This window comes from Trichosurus vulpecula (genome assembly GCF_011100635.1).
Source record: "Trichosurus vulpecula isolate mTriVul1 chromosome X unlocalized genomic scaffold, mTriVul1.pri SUPER_X_unloc_1, whole genome shotgun sequence".
Taxonomy (NCBI): Eukaryota; Metazoa; Chordata; class Mammalia; order Diprotodontia; family Phalangeridae; genus Trichosurus; species Trichosurus vulpecula.
In genome coordinates, this window is record NW_023494377.1 from 10,094,190 (window position 1) to 10,114,631 (window position 20,442).

General features: G+C 44.9%; 1 protein-coding gene across 1 annotated transcript in view; it reads left to right on the forward strand.

Moving 5' to 3' along the window:
- Nucleotides 1–20,442, forward strand: part of LOC118832993 (ligand of Numb protein X 2-like) — a gene marked incomplete at its 3' end in the record, with an annotated part of 92,285 nt that overhangs the window by 61,846 nt on the left and 9,997 nt on the right. The window contains 4 exon segments of the mRNA XM_036740376.1: nt 2,239–2,679; nt 11,648–11,910; nt 13,689–13,885; nt 14,922–15,293. Of these exon segments, the coding sequence (XP_036596271.1) occupies nt 2,288–2,679; nt 11,648–11,910; nt 13,689–13,885; nt 14,922–15,293 (1,224 nt within the window).

Genomic DNA, 20,442 nt, shown 5'->3' on the forward strand with positions numbered 1-20,442 from the left:
TCTATTTTGTTTGGACACATCAACTAGTTCCTAACAGGCACCGACCTCTACCTCACAAGTCAGTACTTGCCAATGAAAAGTTAAACAAAAATACCTAAGAGAATGACTGTGTCTGGCCATACAAGCCACTTTACCTTTTGGTAGTTTGCCATTTAACAGAAAAGAAGGTTGTATGCTCTAACTTTAGCAATTTGAATCTGATATTTTCCATTGTATTTGACCTGAGGGAGGTTTTTGGCCTTTTAGTACCAACCTACTTTTCCATTCTCATCTCCTTTCACAAACTAAGTGTTCCTGCCAAACTGGATTACTTACTCAATTTTTGCCTCATCTCCAACCACCATACTTTTGCACATGCCTGGAATACCCACCTTCTCCATCTTTGCCTCTTAGAGCCCCTAGATCTCATGCAAGCTTAGCCCAAGCTTCATTTCCAATGTGTAGCCTTCCCTGCTCACCTCTTATTGTTAATACCATCTCAAGATGCCACCAATATTTCTTTGGCTATATTTTGGATTGACTTATCTCCCTTCACTGGAACGTAATCTTGAGAGCTGACTTTTGCTTTGCCTACTGCTTTGCACAGGGACTGACACAGAGTAGCAGGCTGATAAATACTGAATCAAATTGAATTTCAAAATACTTTCCTTTCTTCTGGGCTCAGTTTGTGTTCCACTTTATCACTAATGTCTTCCCTCATCCCCCAGGTTATGCTCTCTCTCTTCTTAAATGACCTAATGTTTACCTGTTTATGTACTGTGTCATATCTTCCTAGGTAGGATATAAGATCCTTGAAGGCAGGAACTTCCTGGTTCTTATCTTTGTATCTTCAGTGCCTTACTTAATCAAAGCTTGCTGATTTCACTTGGCAAGTAACAATAATAATGACTGATACTGATTGGCAGAAGGCACAAAATACTCTCCTGACAACAATTCTTTTAGGGTAGGAGTGCAAGTTTTGCTTTGTCCATTTTACGTATGTGGAAACTGAGGTTCAAAGCAGCGAAATGATTTGTCTTTGATCGATCACCCAGAGAGTACATAGCAAACTGAGACTAAAACTCAGGTTCACTTGGGCTGGTGCTTTTCTTTAAAAAAATTATTATTTCTCACTAGATCCTTCCCATGTAACGAAGTACAGTTAGGCAAAAACAACTGACACTTTGACTGCGTCCGACAACATCCACCTTTCACTTTGCCTACCATCTTCTCTATCAAGAAAAGAGAGGCATGTGTCCTCACTTGTTCTCTGGAATCAAGACTGGCCAATGACGTTCAGATACCGTATAGTGTTGTTTTCCTTTGTGTTACTGTGGTCATTGGGTACATTGTTCTCCTGATCTTGCTTTTTTCACTCTACCAGGACAGTAGGTGGAGCCATAGTGCACAGAGCACTGGGCCTGGAGTTAGAAAGACCTGAGTTCAAATTTGGTTTCAGATATTTACAACCTGGGTGACCCTGGACAAGTCACTTAACTTCTGGCTGCGTTAGTTTCCTTAATTATCGTGAGGATGTATTGAGATCATATTTATAAAGCACTTAGCACAGTGCCTGACATGTTGTTGTTGAGTTGTTGTAGCTTTATCTGAGTCTCCATGACCCCATTTGGGTTTTTCTCAGCAAAGATGCCATTTCCTTCTTCAGCCCCTTTTTACAGGAAAGTGAGGCAAACAAGGTGAAGTGACTTGCCCAGGGTCACACAGCTAATAAGTGTCTGTGGCTACATTTGAACTCAGGTCTTCCTGATTCCAGGCCTGGCCCTCAATCCACTGCAGTGCCATCTAGTTGCCCTTGCCTGGCACATAAGGATGCAATATAAATGTTTCCTTCCTTCCTACATCACTTCATGCAAGCCTTTCTAAGCTGCTCGGAATTATTCACATTTGTCATTTCTTAATAGGCAATAATATTGCATTTTTAAGGCACTGGGGTCTCCCTGTGGGGAGATCTTCAGTCCCAGGTAAAGTCCCACCTTCTTCCTGACGCCTTTCCCAGCCCTCCTTAATCTCTGTGCCTTCCCTTTCAGACTTCCCCCATTTATCCTGTATCTGTCTGGTTTGGATGTACTGTATTTGTCTAGATGTTGGCTCTCCCATTAGACTGGCCCTCCTTGAAGGCAGGGAGTGACTCTGCCTTTCTTTGTATCCCCAGCTCCTCACTTAGCATACAATAGATGCTTACTAAATGCTCATTGACTTGCCAGCTGATTTCCCTTGTGCTCTTTGCTCTCTTCACAGAGTGAATGTGTGTCCTGCCCCGACACCCCTCCATAACCTGGTGCTGAGAATGGCTTTCTCCACCCTGAACAGCAGGCCTCGGAGAACGGATGGTGAGCTGTGCCCTAGCTGTGGGCAGCTGCATCAAGCCGTAGACAACCACCTCTACAACTTCCAGGATGAGGTGGACGATGAGCTGATGTGCAACATCTGTCTGCAGCCATTGCTACAGCCTGTGGACACTCCGTGTGGCCACACCTACTGCTATCGTTGCCTTGAAAGCTTCCTGCAGGATTCTGATTTCTGCCCCATGGACCGGGAACCCCTGATGTTCTCCAGCTGCCGCAAGTCGACCTTGTTGGTGAGAAACCTGCTGGACAAGCTCATCGTATTTTGTCCTTTCCCTCCTGATTGTCTGCTCACCATGCAGAGGTGCGAGCTGGAGGGTCACCTCCAGAATAGGTAAGGGCAGGGCTTGTCGATGCCCTAGTGTGGCCCAGGGGAATGAATACTGAGTGTGGCTAGGGTACAAGACCCTGGGTTTGAATGCTGGCTCTGTGTAGACTTCCTTAACCTGTGGACCTTGGGTGAGTTATATTTCCTCTTTGGTAGGAAGAAAGGAAACATATATTTATTAAGGACCTACTATGTTCCAGGCATGATCTCATTTGATCCTCATAATAATCCTGCGAGGGAGATGCTATTATTATTCCCAATTTGCAGTCAAGGAAACTGAGTCACACAGAGGCTAAGTGCCTTGACAAGGATCACACAGCTAGGAAGCATCAGAGGCTAGGTTTTGACACCAGGCCCAGCACTACTCTGTTTTCTCCTATAAAATGAAGACGTTGGACTAGGTTACAGAGGCTTCTTACGGCTTAAGTCTTCTAGGAGGCTATTCTAAGTGGAATAAACATGGAAGGAGAGAGAGGGAGAGAGCAGGGGCAGAAGGTGTTCTGTATTTGGGGAGGTAGCCAGACAAGGGCACCTAAGGTATGTTCAGGTGAGCTCCTTGAGGGCCTTGACTGTCTCTTCACTTTCTTCACAGCCCCAGCATTTAGTCCATGCCTGGTACATAGAAGGCACTTAAATGTTGATTGGCTGCCCTATTAAGGAGAGGCCAAACAAGAGTACCAGTAATAGCAGGATGGCTGGACAGAAGGCCAGCAAAGAAGCAACACCCAAGGAGATCATTGTAGGGCCTGAGTGTTAATTTCCTACAAAACACCACCACACCTACATGATTGGGGGAATGGAGAGACAGAAGGGCGATGTCTTATTAATACATGCTTGAATTTGGTTTTATGCCATTGTTACTTTCCAGTAACTTCCTGTCTAAATTGAACACCTCCCCCCGCCCACCTGTTCTACCACAGAAAATTAGTGAAGCCAAACAAACTAATCCATGCTCTAAAGTAGGCCACGCCTATAGTTACTATTGCCACTCTCTCAAGAAAGGGGGAATATATTTCATCAACAATCCTAGAAAATCAGGATGAGTCATTTGTGCATAATTCTTTGAGGTATATGCAGCGGAGTGCCAACCTGACAGGTGTGAGGCTTCCAGGGTCAAAATTGCCAGGTGTTCCTCACTCCTCCTCTCTGTTAAAGACACTGTACAACTTCTTCATTTACTTTTATTCTTATTTCATTTTATTTACTTTTATTTGTTTACTTATCTGTATAAAATGTTCTTAAACTTTTCCAAGTATCTTTCCACCTATTATCTCACATAATCTGCCCTGCAAGGTGGGTGGGTCCTTGTGAGGTAAGAAGAAAACCAGAAGTAGGGGGTCTTTTTAAAAATTCAGGAGCAGAAATCCCATGATCAGCAAGGTGGTAGAGCAGATGTTATCTGCAAACCTCTCCCACATCAAAATATGAGAGAAAGGAATATGTGTAGGATACACAGTAACTAAAGATGACGTGATAAGATAAGACGACAGAAAACAACCCATAAGGGTAAAAAAAAACAATAAAATAATACCAGGGGACTCAATTTATTTCTAGTTCCTACTTTTAAAAGTCTCCCTTTTCTTTCAACCCATTCTGGAGTTTCTTAGACCTGTTTTTTTTTCTTCTTCTATATATATACATACATATATATTCATTCATTCATTCATTTATTTTTGGCTTTCAACATTCACTTCCATAAGATTTTGAGTTCTAAATTTCCCCCCTCCCTTCCCTCCCCCCCTCCCCAAGACAGCACACAATCTGATATAGGTTATACATGTACAATCATATTAAACATATTTCTTGGACCCTTCTCAAGTTCCCACTGACCCTCCAACCCACTCCCCATGTTGGGTTCAGGGTCCAGAGGAGGGGTTCCCAGCCCCATCCCCCCAGAGCAGTGACTTGAGCACCCCTCTTCACCCCACAAGAAGTGACAGAAAGTGATTCTGCCTAGCTACCAGAAGGAAGGGAAAAGTTGTTGAAGTGAGGTTGGAAGGCATGGTGAGTACAAAATTGGCTAGAAAGAAGAGGAGGATGTGATTTGGTGGAAGGGACATTGTATTTGGAGTCAGAGAGCTTGAGCTTCAATCCTAGTTCTTCCACATTCTGCCTGTGTGACCTTAGGCAAGTTCCTCAACCTCTCTGAGCCTCAGTTTCCCTATCTGTAAAATAATGAGTTTCTACTAGATTAGGGGTGGGGAACCTGCGGCCTTGAGGACCCTCTAGGTCTTTAAGGGCAGCCCTTTGACCGAATCTAAACTTCATAGAACAAATCCCCTCTAGGTCCTCAAGGGCAGATCTTTGATTAAATCCAAACTTATTTGTTCTGTGGAGGAGCTAGAGGGCCACATGTGGCCTTGAGGCTGCAGGTTCCCCACCCCTGGGCTAGATGGTTTCTGAGATTCCTTCTAGCTGTAAATCTATGGTTCTGTTATACCCTATAAGTGAATCGGTATCCTCTGTGGGCAGAGAGCACTCTGGGAGGTTGTCCAAATGAGGAGAGAAGATATCAGAAATATAGGGAGCTAGAGATAGAATCTGTCTGATACTTGGCTGAATAGAGAAGGGACAGTCATTTCTTTAGTATCTCAGCAAGAATATTATGAGTTGTGGGAGAACAGAATTTTAAAAATTGAAAGGGAGGTACCAGGATGGAGGGAATGGGGTGGGAGTGTCTAATTCTACAAGGGGAAAGGTAACAGTCCCATATAGGTGTGTCTGGTAAGAGAATTCATTTTGTCTGGGGGCAGTTCGTGCTTTAGTATACCACCTTCCCTGGGGAAGGATTTTGCCTCCCCGGACTGAAAAGGAGATGCAGGAGTCCCCAAGGGCATCCAGCAACCAGGTTGAGGGGAGAGCATAGATCCCCAAACTGGATGACCTGGCCTGAAGAGTTGAGGACTGGGTAACTTTGGAAGCTGTCCCAAGGCCAGGTATCTGCATGGCAGAATGGCTTGGCACAAGCAAGGGGGATATAATAAAAAGGGGGCCCTTAATTAATGAGAAGACACAGGTCCAGGCTACATGATGCCAGATGGGGCCCAGGCAGAGGACAGGCTCCCCGAGCTTCTCTGGGTCTGGTTCTCGCAGCAGCCAATGCATGGAGGGGATCTCCTGGGCCCAGTCCAAGGGCCCCTCTCCTTTCCATGGCTCTCATCCTGGGATGCTGGATGCCAGAGGGGCCACTTTAAGCAATAGTCAAGACCAAGTCACTGAAACTTGAGGCTTTACCTTTTACAACCCTGGTTTTTGTTCCTTTCCTGCCGCCTACTTGTTCTATTTTATAAACTTGTTTTTTCCTGTTCTCACCTAGTTAGATCCTTGCCATGCCTGCTACCCTCAGAGGCCGTGGCTCAGTGGGGGTGACAGCAGGGCCTGGCCAAAACCCACCGAGAGTATTTAACAATCATGCCCAGGGCAGCAGGTAGGACTGAGCTTCATGACTCAGGCCAGTGAGAATTTCAATTCTGCACCACAGGACGCTGCCGTCACTCGACTCTACTCCCTTCCTGAATTAATAGTTCTGAGGCTGAAGCACAGGCTATAAAGAGGGGAGGAAGATGAGATCAATGCTACAAATGCAATAACATGAACATGAAATGGAGGAGGATTTTCCAATTTAGAAATTAGGGGCTCTGCCGTCATGAGGTATACAGAGAAAATTAAGAAGGCCCAAGTGAGGGACACAGAGAGAACCAATAAATTGGAGAAGACGTGACACTGGAAGAAATAAAGAGTTTGTTTGACTATGCAGGTTTGTTACAAGGGCTGGTGGAGGGGTTTTCATTAGTCAGGGACAGGGGGTAGATTTTTAAGTAAAAAAAAAATTTAAAATCAAAGTAGAAAAAGCACAAAAGAAGGAAATAGTTGATGTCAGAGGGACTATAGGAAGACAGACATGATAATGTGTACACTGTTGGTAGAGCTCTGCATTGATCCAAAGGTCCTGGGAAACATTTTGGAATTTTATTTTTTCAAACTATGTCTAAAATGTCCATACCCTTTCACCCAGAGATCCCACTGCTTAATGTATACTCCAAGGAGTATGTAAAGAGCAAGCTTGCTTTCATCTTAAATCTTTTCCTTTCCTCTTCTTTCCACCTTCCAGCTCTCACTGAGACCTGACTGCTTCCTAATGACACAGCTTCCTTGGCTATTCTTCCCAGCCATGGCTATATTTTCACTCATACCCTCAACTCACTAATGGTGGTGGTAGAATTGAAATCCTCCTTGCTCCTGAATGCCACATCCAGGCTGTCCTTTGACCACCATCCCTCAGAAACCTGTCTTCCTTTTGATGTTCGTTTAATCCAAATTTTTCACCCAGTCAAGATCCTGATGGCTGTTGGCTACCAACCTCCAGGTCACCCTCTTTCCTTCCTCCCTTCACAGTTTTTCCTTCCTAACTCCTGCTCTCATACTAGGGGATTTTAACATATATATTGACTCTTCCTCAAACCTCCTAACCTTAACCTACTCACTTCCCATGACCTAGCATGGTGATGTCGTTTTGGTCCTCTTCGAGAAAGAAGGACAACAACCAACCAGCCAACCAACCAACCAACCAACCATGACCTACTTCTCCACCCCACCACAGCTACACACAGAGACAGTCATACCCTTGATTCTGTCATCTCCCCCAAATTCTCCACCTCCATATTTATGAACTCTGAAAGTCAATATTTTGTCATTACACGTCTCCCTCTGCTTTCAACCCCAAATTCCATTCTTCATCCTCACTGTCACCTCTAATCCTTCCACCCTTCAGGTCTTTCCTGGGCACTGACTTTGCTCTCTTCCCCAGCTTTACCTCTTAGTAAACTCTACATTGTCCTCTTTTATTGGGTCCCTTGTTCCTTTACCCTCTCAAAGATCTCTCCCTGCCAAAATTCAGCCTTGGATTGCTCCCATCTTCCATTGACTTCGTTCCTACTCATATGTTGCTGAATGAAGCTAGAGAAGATCACAAAACCGTGCTAACTGGATCCAATACAAATTAATGTTATATACTCTCAATTGGGCCCTCATTATGGCAAGGTGATCCCTCCCTAATTGATTCACTATCCCAGTTTGGATTCAGTCAAAGGGCCACACTTGAGGACCTAGAGGGGATTTGTTCTGTGAAGTCTGGGTTCAGTCAAAGGGCCACATTTGAGGACCTAGAGGGCCACATGTGGCCTCGAGGCTGCAGGTTCCCCATTCCTAGTCTAGCCCCAACCTCTCTCCTGACCTTCAGTCTCACATCTCCAATGCTTTTTGAGCATCTCAAACTGGGTGTCTCATCGACATCTTGCCCCACAAAACTCAAGTGTTTCTCCCCAAACCCTCTCCTCTTCATGACTTTCTTATTACCCTTGAGGGTATCAGTGTCCTCCCAGTTCCCTAGGCTTACAACCCAGCTGGCCTCACCTCTCCTCACCTCACATCCTCACCTCTCACTCTCGCTCCCCTATATCCATCTATGTCTGATGATTGCCTGTCATTCCAACTTCGTAACATCTCCTGGTTACTCCCCCTGCCCTTCTCTAACACCTCCAGCACCCTGGTACAGGCCTTCGTCTCCTCATACCTGGACTCATGTATAGCTGCCGCTTAATTTCCCTGCCTCGGGCCTCTATTCAGCTGTCAGATTGACCTTCATCAAGTGTCATTCTCCTATTCAATAGACTTGTGGCTCCCTGTCCCCTCTGGGATCAAATATAAAGTCCTCCCTTTGCCTTTGGTCCTTCAGGCACCTTTCATTTCTTTTCACACTTTACTCCCTGCATATACTGGGTGATTCAGTGACACCCACCTCCTTGCTGCTCCTTCTAGACAACACTCTGTCCCTTGTACCTCTTCCCTGGCTATTGGCCATGCTGAGAACTCTCTCCTTCCTTACCTAGTCCTCCCAGTCTGTCTGGCTTCCTTCAAGATCCAGCTAAAATCCCACCTATTATAAATTAAAATAATAATTTATAAATGACTATTCTAAATACCCAAATTAACTATAAAAGACATATGAAGAAAAATACTTTCTGCATCCAGAGAAAAAACTGATAAATAGAAGTATTTATAGTGCATGTGTATATATATATATATGTGTATATATATACACACACACCTACATATATATATACACATGCCTATATATACATACACATATATACATACATGTATACACATCTATATGTATACACTTATATATACGTATATATCTATAGAGAGAGACGTATATAGTATACATAATACATAATGATAGGTGTATATAGACATACATACATATAGATAGATATAGATATAGACATAGACATACCTATTTGTGTGTCTAATGGCCACCACCTCTAGGATGGGAGGGAATTCCATAAATTCAAAATAAATAATTGAAAAGAGAAAAACAACCCCACCTATCCAAGAAGCCTTTCCTAGTTCGCCTCAATGTTGGTGCTGTCCCTTGGTTTATTAGCTCCGATTTCTCCCATCTCTGTTTTGTTGCAAATACAAAGCTGTTGTTGGCATGCCCCCCCCCATTAGTCTGTGAGCTTCTCAAGACCAAGGACTGTCTTTTCCCTCTCATTGTTTTCCCAGGACTTAGCACAGTGCCTGGCGCACAGTAGGTGGTTATTTCTTGTTAAACTTGACTGCAGTGATAATCATAATGATCATCATCATCTCAGCTCCCATTTCTTTAGCAGTCAAAAATTTTCAAAGCCTTTTCATCACAACAACCCTGTGAAGGAAGTAAAGTATTATCCTCATTTTATGAGGACACTGAAGTTTCAGCTCAGACCCATGTCCTCTGCCTCCAAATCTAGGACACCTTCCGCTGCCTTTAATAACTCCCTTAGCTGATTAGAGAAGTGAACACTACCTTGGCACCTCCATCTCATGGTAGATGCTATGTTCCTTGCTGCCCCCGCCTCTTGGCTCTGAGTTCATTTTGTCCTCAACAGAGAGCTCTGCCTGTCCCAGGGGAATGGCGGCTGTATTTTTCCAGGCACATCCAAGGCATTTGTTATTATAAGAAGTGCCTGAGCCCCCAGCTGCTCAGGCTGCCCACGAGGAACCTGGAATCAGGATGGGCCCCTTGGGGAGATGGGTAGAGAACTGCTTGTACGTTCAGCTCCTGAGGACAGCTTGGGTGACTGTGAACATTGACTCATTTAGAGGGGAAGCTCAAAGTTAGTCAGGAGATAACTTTCCCTCTTGCTCCCCCCCACCCCCAACCCTTGAAAGGAGCTGTTCAGGGAAATGATGCTTACTCTCTGACCCCCTTGGGGAAAGTTGAGGATGCAGCTACCCAAAGCACAGGCCAGTCCCCAAGAGGCACCTAGTAAGCACTCAACTACTACCTGTCCGTTGAAAACAAATTCACATTTTAAAAAACACCACTGCCATTGATAAAGTGGAGATTTGAAGGGCACTGCATTGGGCAGTGGAGGAGGTCCAGAGGTGCCATCAGACCTTGTCTCTGTCCTCCGGAGCCTATAGCCGAACAGAGATAATGATAACACAGGTAGCTCTAATACCGAATAATATGTCACAAGTGCCTAGAAAAACAGTAGGTAGAAGTGGGGAGGTACCATGCATGTAAGGTCTGAGGGAAAAGGTTGGCACCAAGTCCCCAAACCCAAGAGATATGGTATGATTTCGTAGAGGAGGGGATATTTGAATTGTGGTGTAAAGGAGAGGGAAGGCATTCTAGGCAAAAGGATCAGCCTGGTCAAAGACACTGAGGTAGGAGAGTATGGTACATATTTGGGTATCAGAAAGGCATTCATTTTGGCCAGAGTACAAAGCCAATGGAAGGGGATTCCACTTTCTACAAGAAGCTTTCCTCAAACCCTCTTAATCATAAGCCTTCCTTTGGTTCAGGGGAGGGGAACCTGTGACCTCAAGGCCTCATGTGGCCACCTAGGTCCTTGGTTTCGGCCTTCTGAGTCCAAGTTTTACAGAACAAATCCTTTTTATTAAGGGGATTTGTCTGTGAAGTTTGGATTCAGCCGAAGGGCTGCACTTGAGCACCTAGAGGACTACATGTACCTCCAGGCTGCAGGTTCCCCACCCCTGCCTTGGTTAATTATTTCCTATTTATCCTGTACATAGCTTGCTTTGTATAGATTTATTCACACATTGTCTCCTTGAGGGCAGGGTCTGTCTTTGCCTTTACATCCCCCAGCTTAGCACTGGTAGATGATAGGTGTTTAATAAATGCTCATTTCGACTGACTGGATAAGCCAGTCACAGGGAGCCTTGAATGCTATGAAAACATACACTTTATACTTTATTCGGCAGGTGGTGTCTAGCCTAGTACAATATCTTGAATGTGGTAGAAATGTAATAGGCATTTGTTGAGATTGAGTGGCATATATCAGAATGATCATGGGAGAAGCAAGGCCAAGTCCCAGGTACCCTTGCTTCCAGGCCGAGTCCCAGGTACCCTTGCTTCCAGACCAAACTCCCAAAAGAAGTTGAGCTTCTGAGTGTTTGCAGGGCTGAGTCATAGATCAGAAGGAGTGGGTAACATTATAGAAAGGTACCTCTCCCCAAAATTATGGTTTCTGTTCAGTGAGGGTTTGGGGGTGGTTCATGGTACCTATACCAATTCAGGAGAGAGATCAAAACCAATGCCTTTTATCTTTCCTCCACCTCTCTCCTCCATCTCTCTCCTCTTTCTCATCTTGGGCTTTCAGCAAATAACATGAAAGGATCCAGGCCACAGAAATGGGTTTTTGCTTTCAGCTCATAATGTTCCTTTGTATCTTCCTATTTCTGAGGCTAAATATATTGCCAAAGGTAAAACTTTTTTTAAAGAGTCCTGAAAATCCAATTTTGCTTACTCCCACCATGCCAAGCCTTCCCAGATGTGCCTTTTCTTCTCTTCCTGCTATGCCTTCAGTTTCCTGAGTTGACCTAATAGGTCACAGTGGATGTTCTTCTGTCCTCATTTCCTCCTCCTCCATGTGACCTGACATCTAGCTTTCTGCCCCAGGTGCCCTGGCTTGAGGAAATACCAGGCCAAAATGGTGGAGGAGAAATGTCAGCAGGACCAAAAGAAACAAGAAGTGCCCCTGGAGCCAGAAGCAAGCAGCCTTTGTGGGGAGAACTTCTTTGATATTGACACCATCTTATCAATGGACTCTGACTTTTCATCTGTGGCCCCCATGGTACCCTGGAGCAGCCCAGAGCCCGGGTTGGTGAACCCAGCATTTGAGGAGACAGATGAAGATACCATCCTGAGTCTTTCCACATCTGGTATAGGCTTTGGGAAAGGGGCTATGGAAAAAAAGCCTAAGGGTCTTAGTGAACTACAAACTCAATATGAACCAAAAATATGACCCAGCATCCCCAAAATAAATATGACCTCCTACTGCATTAAAAGAGACCTAGCTTCCAGGACTAGGGAGAGGATAGTCTGCCCTAGTCAGACCATATCCAGAGGAGTGTGTTGGATTCTGGGGGCCCTAATTCTACATTGCTACTTGGCCTGAGCCCATGCTGCTCCAGGCCTCAGTTTACCCTTGGAAGCAAGAAGCATCTGAGGGAGGCAGCAGCCCTATCTTGCCAAAAATGGACCAAATTCAACCTTAGTCTTCTCAAACATGGAGAACCTGAGGAAGTCTCATCAGTGGTCAGCAGTATGACACCTGGGCCCTAGATACCTAGCCTGAGGAAGCAGATTAGATCCTGCCAGGCCTTCTTCATGAATGCCCTCTCATGATGATTCTTCCCAACATCCAGAATCATACTCTTTGTAATCTTTCCTCCCTCCGTCCTTCCTTCCTTCCTCCCTCCCTCCCTCTCCCTCTCTTTCTCTTCCTCTCTCTTTCTTTCTTTCTCTCTCTCTCTTTCTTTCACAAAACCTTAAATCCAGTTCACTCTGAAGCTCATAGATCAAACCACAGTGGGTCTCTGCCCAAGTTCCACTTAATGGCTGTATTTTGGGCCCTCCTGCCTCAGAGTGAATGTCAATGGTAACTGTTTCTCTTTGGAACAGCAACCCTGAGGGTCTTTCCCTCTCAGCTTGATTTTTTCAATCTTTTTTTCTAATTAAAGGGGCCATCCCTTGACTCACTTCTTAAAGAGGCCTATTCACTGAATGGGCTTTACCTCACTCACAGTGAGAACCTGAAAAAGCCTTAGCCTGAAAGGGCCAGGGTCTCCCAATGCCTCCTGAGCCATCTCCAGTAGTCCTGATGAATATCAGGCCACTGGACCCAGATGGCTCTGGAGGAGAAAGTGAGGCTGGTGACCTTGAGCAGCCCTCCCTCACTCAAATCTAAGTCAACTGCATGTCATGTCATCATTTCCCTGATGCCGTGGTCTTCTTCGAAAATGAAGGAGAAACACAACCTTTGTAATCTAGAGGATTGACATCATTTTCCTTGGTCTTTACCAGCCCCAGGATGGCCCATGAGACCACAGAGTACAAAAAAGGTATTCTGGCCAGAATATTCAGCCCACTTCCCAAGGGTAGGGGAGAGAAAAGGAAGGGAACAAGTGTTTATTAAGCACCTACTATGTGCCAAGCACTGTATGAAGGGCTTTACAAATATTATCCCATTTGATCCTTACAACAAGCCTGGGAGGTAGGTGCTATTATGATTACATTTTATAGTTGGGGAAACTGCGACAGACTGAAGTTAAGTGATCTGCCCAGGGTCACAGAGCTAGTAAATTTCAAGGCAGGATATGAACTCAGGTCATCCTGACTCTAGGCCCAGTGCTCTATCCAGTACACAATTTAGCTACCTCTAGGGAGTACACTTTGTATGACCCCAAACCACCAGAGTCTGCCATCCTCCTAATCTGTTAACCAGTGTTCCCTGAGTACCTATGTCAAGCAACCAGGACTGTGCTGGAGGGAGGAAGAGAGGGAGGTGGGAAGGCTTGTTAGGACTCCACTTCAGTAGTTCAGGAAGATGATGATGGAATCCTGGATAAAGCCAGGGCTTGGGAAGCAGGCCCCTTCCCCTCCATTCCTTTAGGGTCCCTTTAGTCACTTTTGTCTTGTCCCCTCTCCCCCCCATCAGACCTGACTCGCAGCAACAGTCTTGTGGCTGAAACCATCATCGTGGAAATTTCCCGGGATAACCCTGACAAGGAGCTGGGGATGAGGATTGTTGGGGGCAAGGACACCCCACTGGGAAACATTGTTGTGCAAGAGGTCCACCAGGACACCCCTTTGGGCATGGATGGTAAAGTGGCCCCTGGAGACCATGTGCTCGAGGTGGGTGAGCATCTTCCTTCCTGGTTCACGGCTGGCATGCCTGGTTCATGCTTCCCTCCCCAATCAACAGCAGCAGTAACTATAATCTCATTTAGAGAGTACATGAAGGTGTTTCATCACACTGTAACAGCAAGCACTCTAGTATACCTAGGATGGCCTGCTAGCACAGGTTCTTTGATCTGCTTTTATCATTCAATACCTGAACTGAGCCCTGAAGAAAGGAAAGGAAGTGGGAAAGTACAGGCTGAGAATTCCTGTAGTAGTATGATATGAGTCTAGAAAGGGAGATTGAAGCCAGAGTATAGTTAGACTTGGTTGCCAAGGTGAGGAGCTATTTTTTTTTCTGTGGGCAATAGGGGGCCATTGACAGTTTTGAGCAGAAGTCAGACCTGCCTGTGCCTTAGAAAAATTATGTGGATGTCTATGCAGAGAATGGATTGGAGAGGAGAGAGACTGAAGGAAAGAAGTCCCATTAAAAAGCTATTGCAAATGTGAGAATTTGTTTTACTTGACTATGCATATATGCACTACAAGGCTTTGTTTTTTTCTTTTTCCCCCTTCCCATTGGGGGAGATGAAAGGAAGAGAAAATAAATGCTTGTTAAAACAAATAAACAAACAAAGAAAGAAATGGATAGATAGATGAGTGAATGAATAAAATGAATAAATAGATGAATGAATGAATGAACAAATAAATTAATAAATAAAAGTTTGAAAAAGAACTAAAAAAATTGCAAAAGCTATTGCCAGAATCTTAGGAAGGGTTGATAAAGAAAGTGAATGAACAAAGAGTATTGAAGAGGAGGAGGAGGCAGATAGGAGAAATGCAATGGAGAAAGAATGGACAGGATTTGGCAATGTGTGGGATTCACCATTAAAGCTCAATGCACCTTCTCCTTGTTCTTCTCAGTCTAGTGGGCTCACTCTTGCTCCACCCAGGAAGCGGTAGGCTTTGATTATAGTATTGGAGAGGTGAAAGTTGCCCAGAAGGTCAGAGAATCTGATGGGGACCCCTGGCAAATTGTCCTTCCTCCTAGGTCAACGGGATCAACATCAGCAATGTCACTCATTCTCAAGCAATCTCCCTGCTCCGCCAGGCGGGACCTGTGCTGCAGCTGGTGATCTTGCAAGAGAAGGGCTTCCTGAACAAGCCACTCCAAGATGACAGCCCAACTCCCAGCAGGGCTGGGGAGATTGTGCACGTCACCCTGATGAAGAAGGACCGGCTGCAGCCCCTGGGTATCAAACTCATCCGCAAGGCTGGCAAGGCTGGGATCTTCATTCTAGACCTGCTGGACGGTGGCCTGGCAGCCAAGAATGGAAAGCTGAGCCAAAACGACAAAGTGCTCTCCATCAACGGACAGGATCTGAGACAGGGGACACCGGAGACAGCAGCCCAGATCATTCAGGTTAGTGGTGGCCCTGGCCATTCCCAGGCAAGGCAAGGAAGCCCGGGACAGTGGCCAGGAGAGGAGAACTCAGAAATTTCTAGATTTGAATTCTGCCTCCAATACCTACTAGCTGTGTGATTTTGGACCAGTCACTTAACCCCTCAATGTCTCTATCTGTAAAATGGGTGGGAAATAATACATGTAGTAGTATAGGTCATTGCACTTCATAAAGGATCCCATAAAATGTCAACTGTTATTATTTAAAGCTGGAAAAGGGCCTTAGAGATTGCCTGGCTCAACCCCTTCATTTTACAGATGAGGTAGCTGAGGCTGGGAAGAAGGGAAGTCACCTGTCCAAGATCACACAGATTTAGGAGGCAAATCTGGGTCTTCTGACCCCAAGTGCTCTTTCCACTACTTCATGCAGGGACAGACTCTATTGTGACCACAGGTGCCACCAAGCACCACACTTTGCAAGGGGTGGGCATTTGCAAAATCTTATGGGGCATTGCTATGTACTGGGGAAGATGCAAAGTTTAGGTAAGATGTGGCCTCTGTCCCTCATGGAGTTTATGGTCTAGTTAGTAGTAGTAGTAGTAGTAGTAGTACTAGTATTAGTACTAGTAGTAGTAGAAGTAGTAGTAGTAGTAGTAGTAGTAGTAGTAGTAGTAGTAGTAGAAGTAGTAGTAGTACTAGTAGTAGTAGTACTAGTAGTAGTAGAAGTAGTAGTAGTAGCAGTACTAGTAGTAGTAGAAGTAGTAGTAATAGTAGTAGTAGAAGTACTAGTAGTAGTAGTAATAGTAGAAGTAGTAGTAGTAGTAGTAGAAGTAGTAGTAATAGTAGTAGTAGAAGTACTACTAGTAGTAGTAATAGTAGTAGTAGAAGTACTAGTAGTAGTAGTAATAGTAGAAGTAGTAGTAGTAGAAGTAGTAGTAATAGTAGTAGTAGAAGTACTACTAGTAGTAGTAGTAGTAATAGTAGTAGTAGAAGTACTAGTAGTAGTAATAGTAGAAGTAGTAGTAGTAGTAGAAGTAGTAGTAATAGTAGTAGTAGAAGTACTAGTAGTAGTAGTAATAGTAGTAGTAGAAGTACTAGTAGTAGTAGTAGTAATAGTAGAAGTAGTAGTAGTAGTAGTAGAAATAGTAGTAATAGTAGTAGTAGAAGTACTACTAGTAGTAGTAGTAGTAATAGTAGTAGTAGAAGTACTAGTAGTAGTAGTAGTAATAGTAGTAGTAGTAGTAATAGTAGTAGTAGTAGAAGTAGTAGTAGTAGTAGTAGAAGTAGTAGCTTCCTTTCTCATAATTAAGTATAATCCATGACATTACATGAAACACGCATTAGAAAGACACAGAACAAAATGCATTGTGTGGGTCTGAGGAGTACAATGTCATTTCCAACCAGGGCTAGCCAAGAAGGCTCCCTGGAGGAGGTGGCATTGACTTCATAGACTTTTAAGGATGGGTGGGAATTCAGCAGCTAAAAGTAAGGCAGAAAGTCATTCCAGGCTTAGGAAAACATCTGTCCAAAGGAACTGAGGTGAAAGAGCACTCCGAGTAATTGGGAGGCAGAGAATTGTCCAGCATAGCTGGATTATTGAGTGGATGAAGAGGGAAATCATGATACAAAGTTAAAAAGGTAGGGGGTGTCTGTGGAGGGTCTGAAATAACAGGAAGAACAGTTGAAACTTCCCTGGGTAGGCAAGAGGGGGCCAATTTTTGAGCTCTGATCTATGATCCATTTTTGACCAGATCCATACATGAAGAAGATTATTCTGGAAGGGGTATAAGGGTGGGGGGAGGTGTGGAATATTGAAGCAGGAAGACTTGTTAGGGCCTTTTCCAGCAGTCTAGGGGAGGTAGTCTTCTAGAATAGCTGCAGTAGGAAGAGATGGGAGATTGTCCAAGGTGGCATCTACAGGACTTGCTAACTGGATGGGAGAGAAAAGGCAAAGTCCTCAGGTTATCAATATGGAACCCAAACTGAATGGTGGGGCCACTACCAGATAGAATGCAGTCAGAAGGAGGGGCATATTTAGGGGCAAAGAAAAAATGCTTGGTTGGGGACATGCCAGGTAAAGATGTCCTGTTAACCATTGGCGATGAGCTCAAGAGAGAGATCAAGGCTGTCTACAGCTAGGTTCCTGATGAGTTTGGGTTGTGAATCCCCCTTGAAGTGGTTGCGTTATTCAAATCCCATTGGGCTGGAACCACTGACCTTATTTTACATCATTATACCTTTGAATAGTATGAATTTGAATACATTATTCACTCTCCAAAGAGACCTCAGCTGTATGCAGCTTCAGGCTGCATCAACTTGGACTTGGGAGTTGAAACTTAGCAATGGGAGTGATTGCAAATGGGGAGAATGTCAGGAGGGCACCCAAAGGAGATAGAGAGAGAGTGTAGCATCTCTGAGGCTGATGAAGGAAAGGGAATTCAGTAAGAGGGCCTGAGAAGCAGCATCTCAAGCTTCACACAGCCCAAAGAAGATGAGGACTTCCAGAAGGCCATTGGCTTGGGGGACTTGGAAGGTCATCAGTGTGGGAGTGAGATCAAGTCTGATTACAAGATGGAGAGAGTAGGGACTAAGGTAGAGATAATGAGTGGAGACAACTTGTCCAAGTTCAGCATTGAAAGAGGGAGGGAGAGATAAGGCAGAGACTTATGGGTCTAGAAGAATCCAGAGAATCCTAGAATGGGAGTGGGGATGGAGGAGACCAGAACATGTTTGTGGCCAGAGAGGAAGGAGCCAGGACCAAAGGAGACAATGAAGCTATATGAGAGAATGATGAATTGGCTAGAGAGGGGTTAGCCCTTAATGAGGAATAGGGAGATCTCCCTTTCTGAGAGCACTTCAGAGTCACCAGTGGTCTATGATTGGCTTCCAACCGATCTTCTGTACCATGAATTCAGAGTGAGTGAAACTGACTCATTGTCATCCAGCTCAATTTTTTCTTGTGCAGCTTAGCAGCCCAGGAACCAGATGGTGAGGTGTTCCCAGGGATGCAGGACCTAGAGGACAGGCCCTGGGGGAACTTGGGTAGGGTAAACAATAAAGTCACCAGTCATGGGGAGGCCAAAGGTGTTGAGGTTGTCAGAGGGAATGTCAACAAGAATACCAAAGTCTCCAAGGATGACAGCAGGAGATGGAGTGGCTAGCACTCAAGTCATTGACAAAACTGGGTTGGGAAGACTTGGGTGAACTATTGCAGAGTTGAGTTAGCAGAACTATGGAAAAATACACAAAGCGCCTACAATCAGGTAAATGGAGGGAACAAAAATGAAGCTGAATGCAATGTTGGCCCCAGAGAAGGGCTGAGAAAATGCAAACCCACCTCTTTGTAGAGGTGGGAGACTATGGGTGTAGAATATTGCATATCCCATCAAACACAATTGATACATTGGTTGATGTGGATGAACTGCCTTTCCCACCCCCCTTCCTTTTTAGAAGTCCTTGCTAAAAATAAATGAATGAACGAATGAATAGATAGACAGATGAATGAATGAAAGAATAGATGAGTGAATGAATGAATGAATGAATGAATGAAAGTCCTTCCTATAAGATATTTAGTACTAGGAAACTCGATCCAGTCGATAGGGAGCTGACCTCCGAGCCAGGGAGACCTGAATTTAAGTTTAGAACCAAACTTTTCTTGACCATAACACAGCAACCCATTGGAGAGGGTAACACATCACTGGAGAAGACAAAACCCATGGTGGGAGGGCCCTCAAGTGAGATGTCTCTTCTGGGAACGCTTTTGTCCCTACTGCCTCAAGGAAGAACGGAGGACCAACCTCCTTCCTCTAAGTTCCTTACCCCTCTCTGGTTGTCCACATACTGTCCTCTATACAACAGCTGCTGCCCAAGTGGACCCTGCTTCTCAGGGCCAGGTGGGCCAGCCACCCTGGGGACTCCCTATTTGTATATTTTGGGCTCCAAACTCTTGTCATATCTTTATCCACTCCCCAAGTGGCATTTCATGGCTCGTTAAGAGTCTGTTCTTTTCATTAAATATGCGGCAATCTGAGAGGTCTCGGAATGGCCGTGAACTTGGCCAGTGTTTATAGAAACAGATCTGGATGTTCTGAGCTTTGAACACACTTAGGAGACATGGGAATGCCCAGTTCTTCACCATCAGCCAAGACTCCATGGGGTATTACTGTAAAACACTGATCTGGGAGTCAGGAGAGCTGACTTCAATATCCAACTCCACTCACCCAGCTACAGGACATCTGTGACCTTCAGTTTGCTGGACTGTATCTGCTGAGGCACTTGGCCCTGGTGGTCTTCTGGCTCGAATGGTCTGTTTGGTGATCAGTCATTATGTGGCTGGCCCTTGTTGTTTGTTCCTTGCTCTCGAAGAGGACCAATGACATCATGAAAGTGCTAGCTTGAGTGGGAAGTATATTTGAGTGAGGCAGAGCTGCACAAAGTCCTCAGCCTCACCCTCTCCTCCAGAGTCATTGGCCATAGTAAGAAATCAGGCTTTGGGCCTTTGGGGTAAGTTTCCTCTTCTGGTGGTCAGAGGAGCTGGGGCAGCTAGCTAAGCACTATGGGTGCTGTTCAAATCTCCAAATGATTTGGGCTGGGAGTGGAGGAGAGAGTGCTTCCTGGATGGGGTTGGGGCTGGAGGTGCTGGAGGGAAAGAGGTCAATGAGAAGGTAGGAGATCTGGGTTTGGGGTCAAGCTTGGCCAGTTACTTGTTGTGTGACCCTGGGCAAGTCACTTTCCTTTACTGGGCTTCAGTTTTCTTATCTGTTAAATGCAGAAGATAGTACTTGCATTCCCTACCTCAGTCATATCAAACTCATGTAGAAAAGGGGCCCATTAACCTGTACATAAAGATCCCTGAGGGTGGCATATTGACTTAGTTTTCAAATATAATGTTATTGATGTTTTCCTGTATTTTTATTTTGTTAACTTGTTCCCAATTACATTTGAGTCTGGTTCAGGCCTCATTCGGGAGTGTTGTCACCTGGGATACACCTCCCAGGGCAGATGGGAGGAAAATACTTTTGAACCATTAGAACAGGAGGAAAGTAGGAAGTGGTATTAGCATTATATGGGCTAGTTAGTATTTTGCGGGGCTCAGATTGCTTCCCTGGCCTTCTTCTGAAAACCCTGACCTCCCAGCCTTAGGGTCGTAGCATGTCAAAGCTAGAACGGA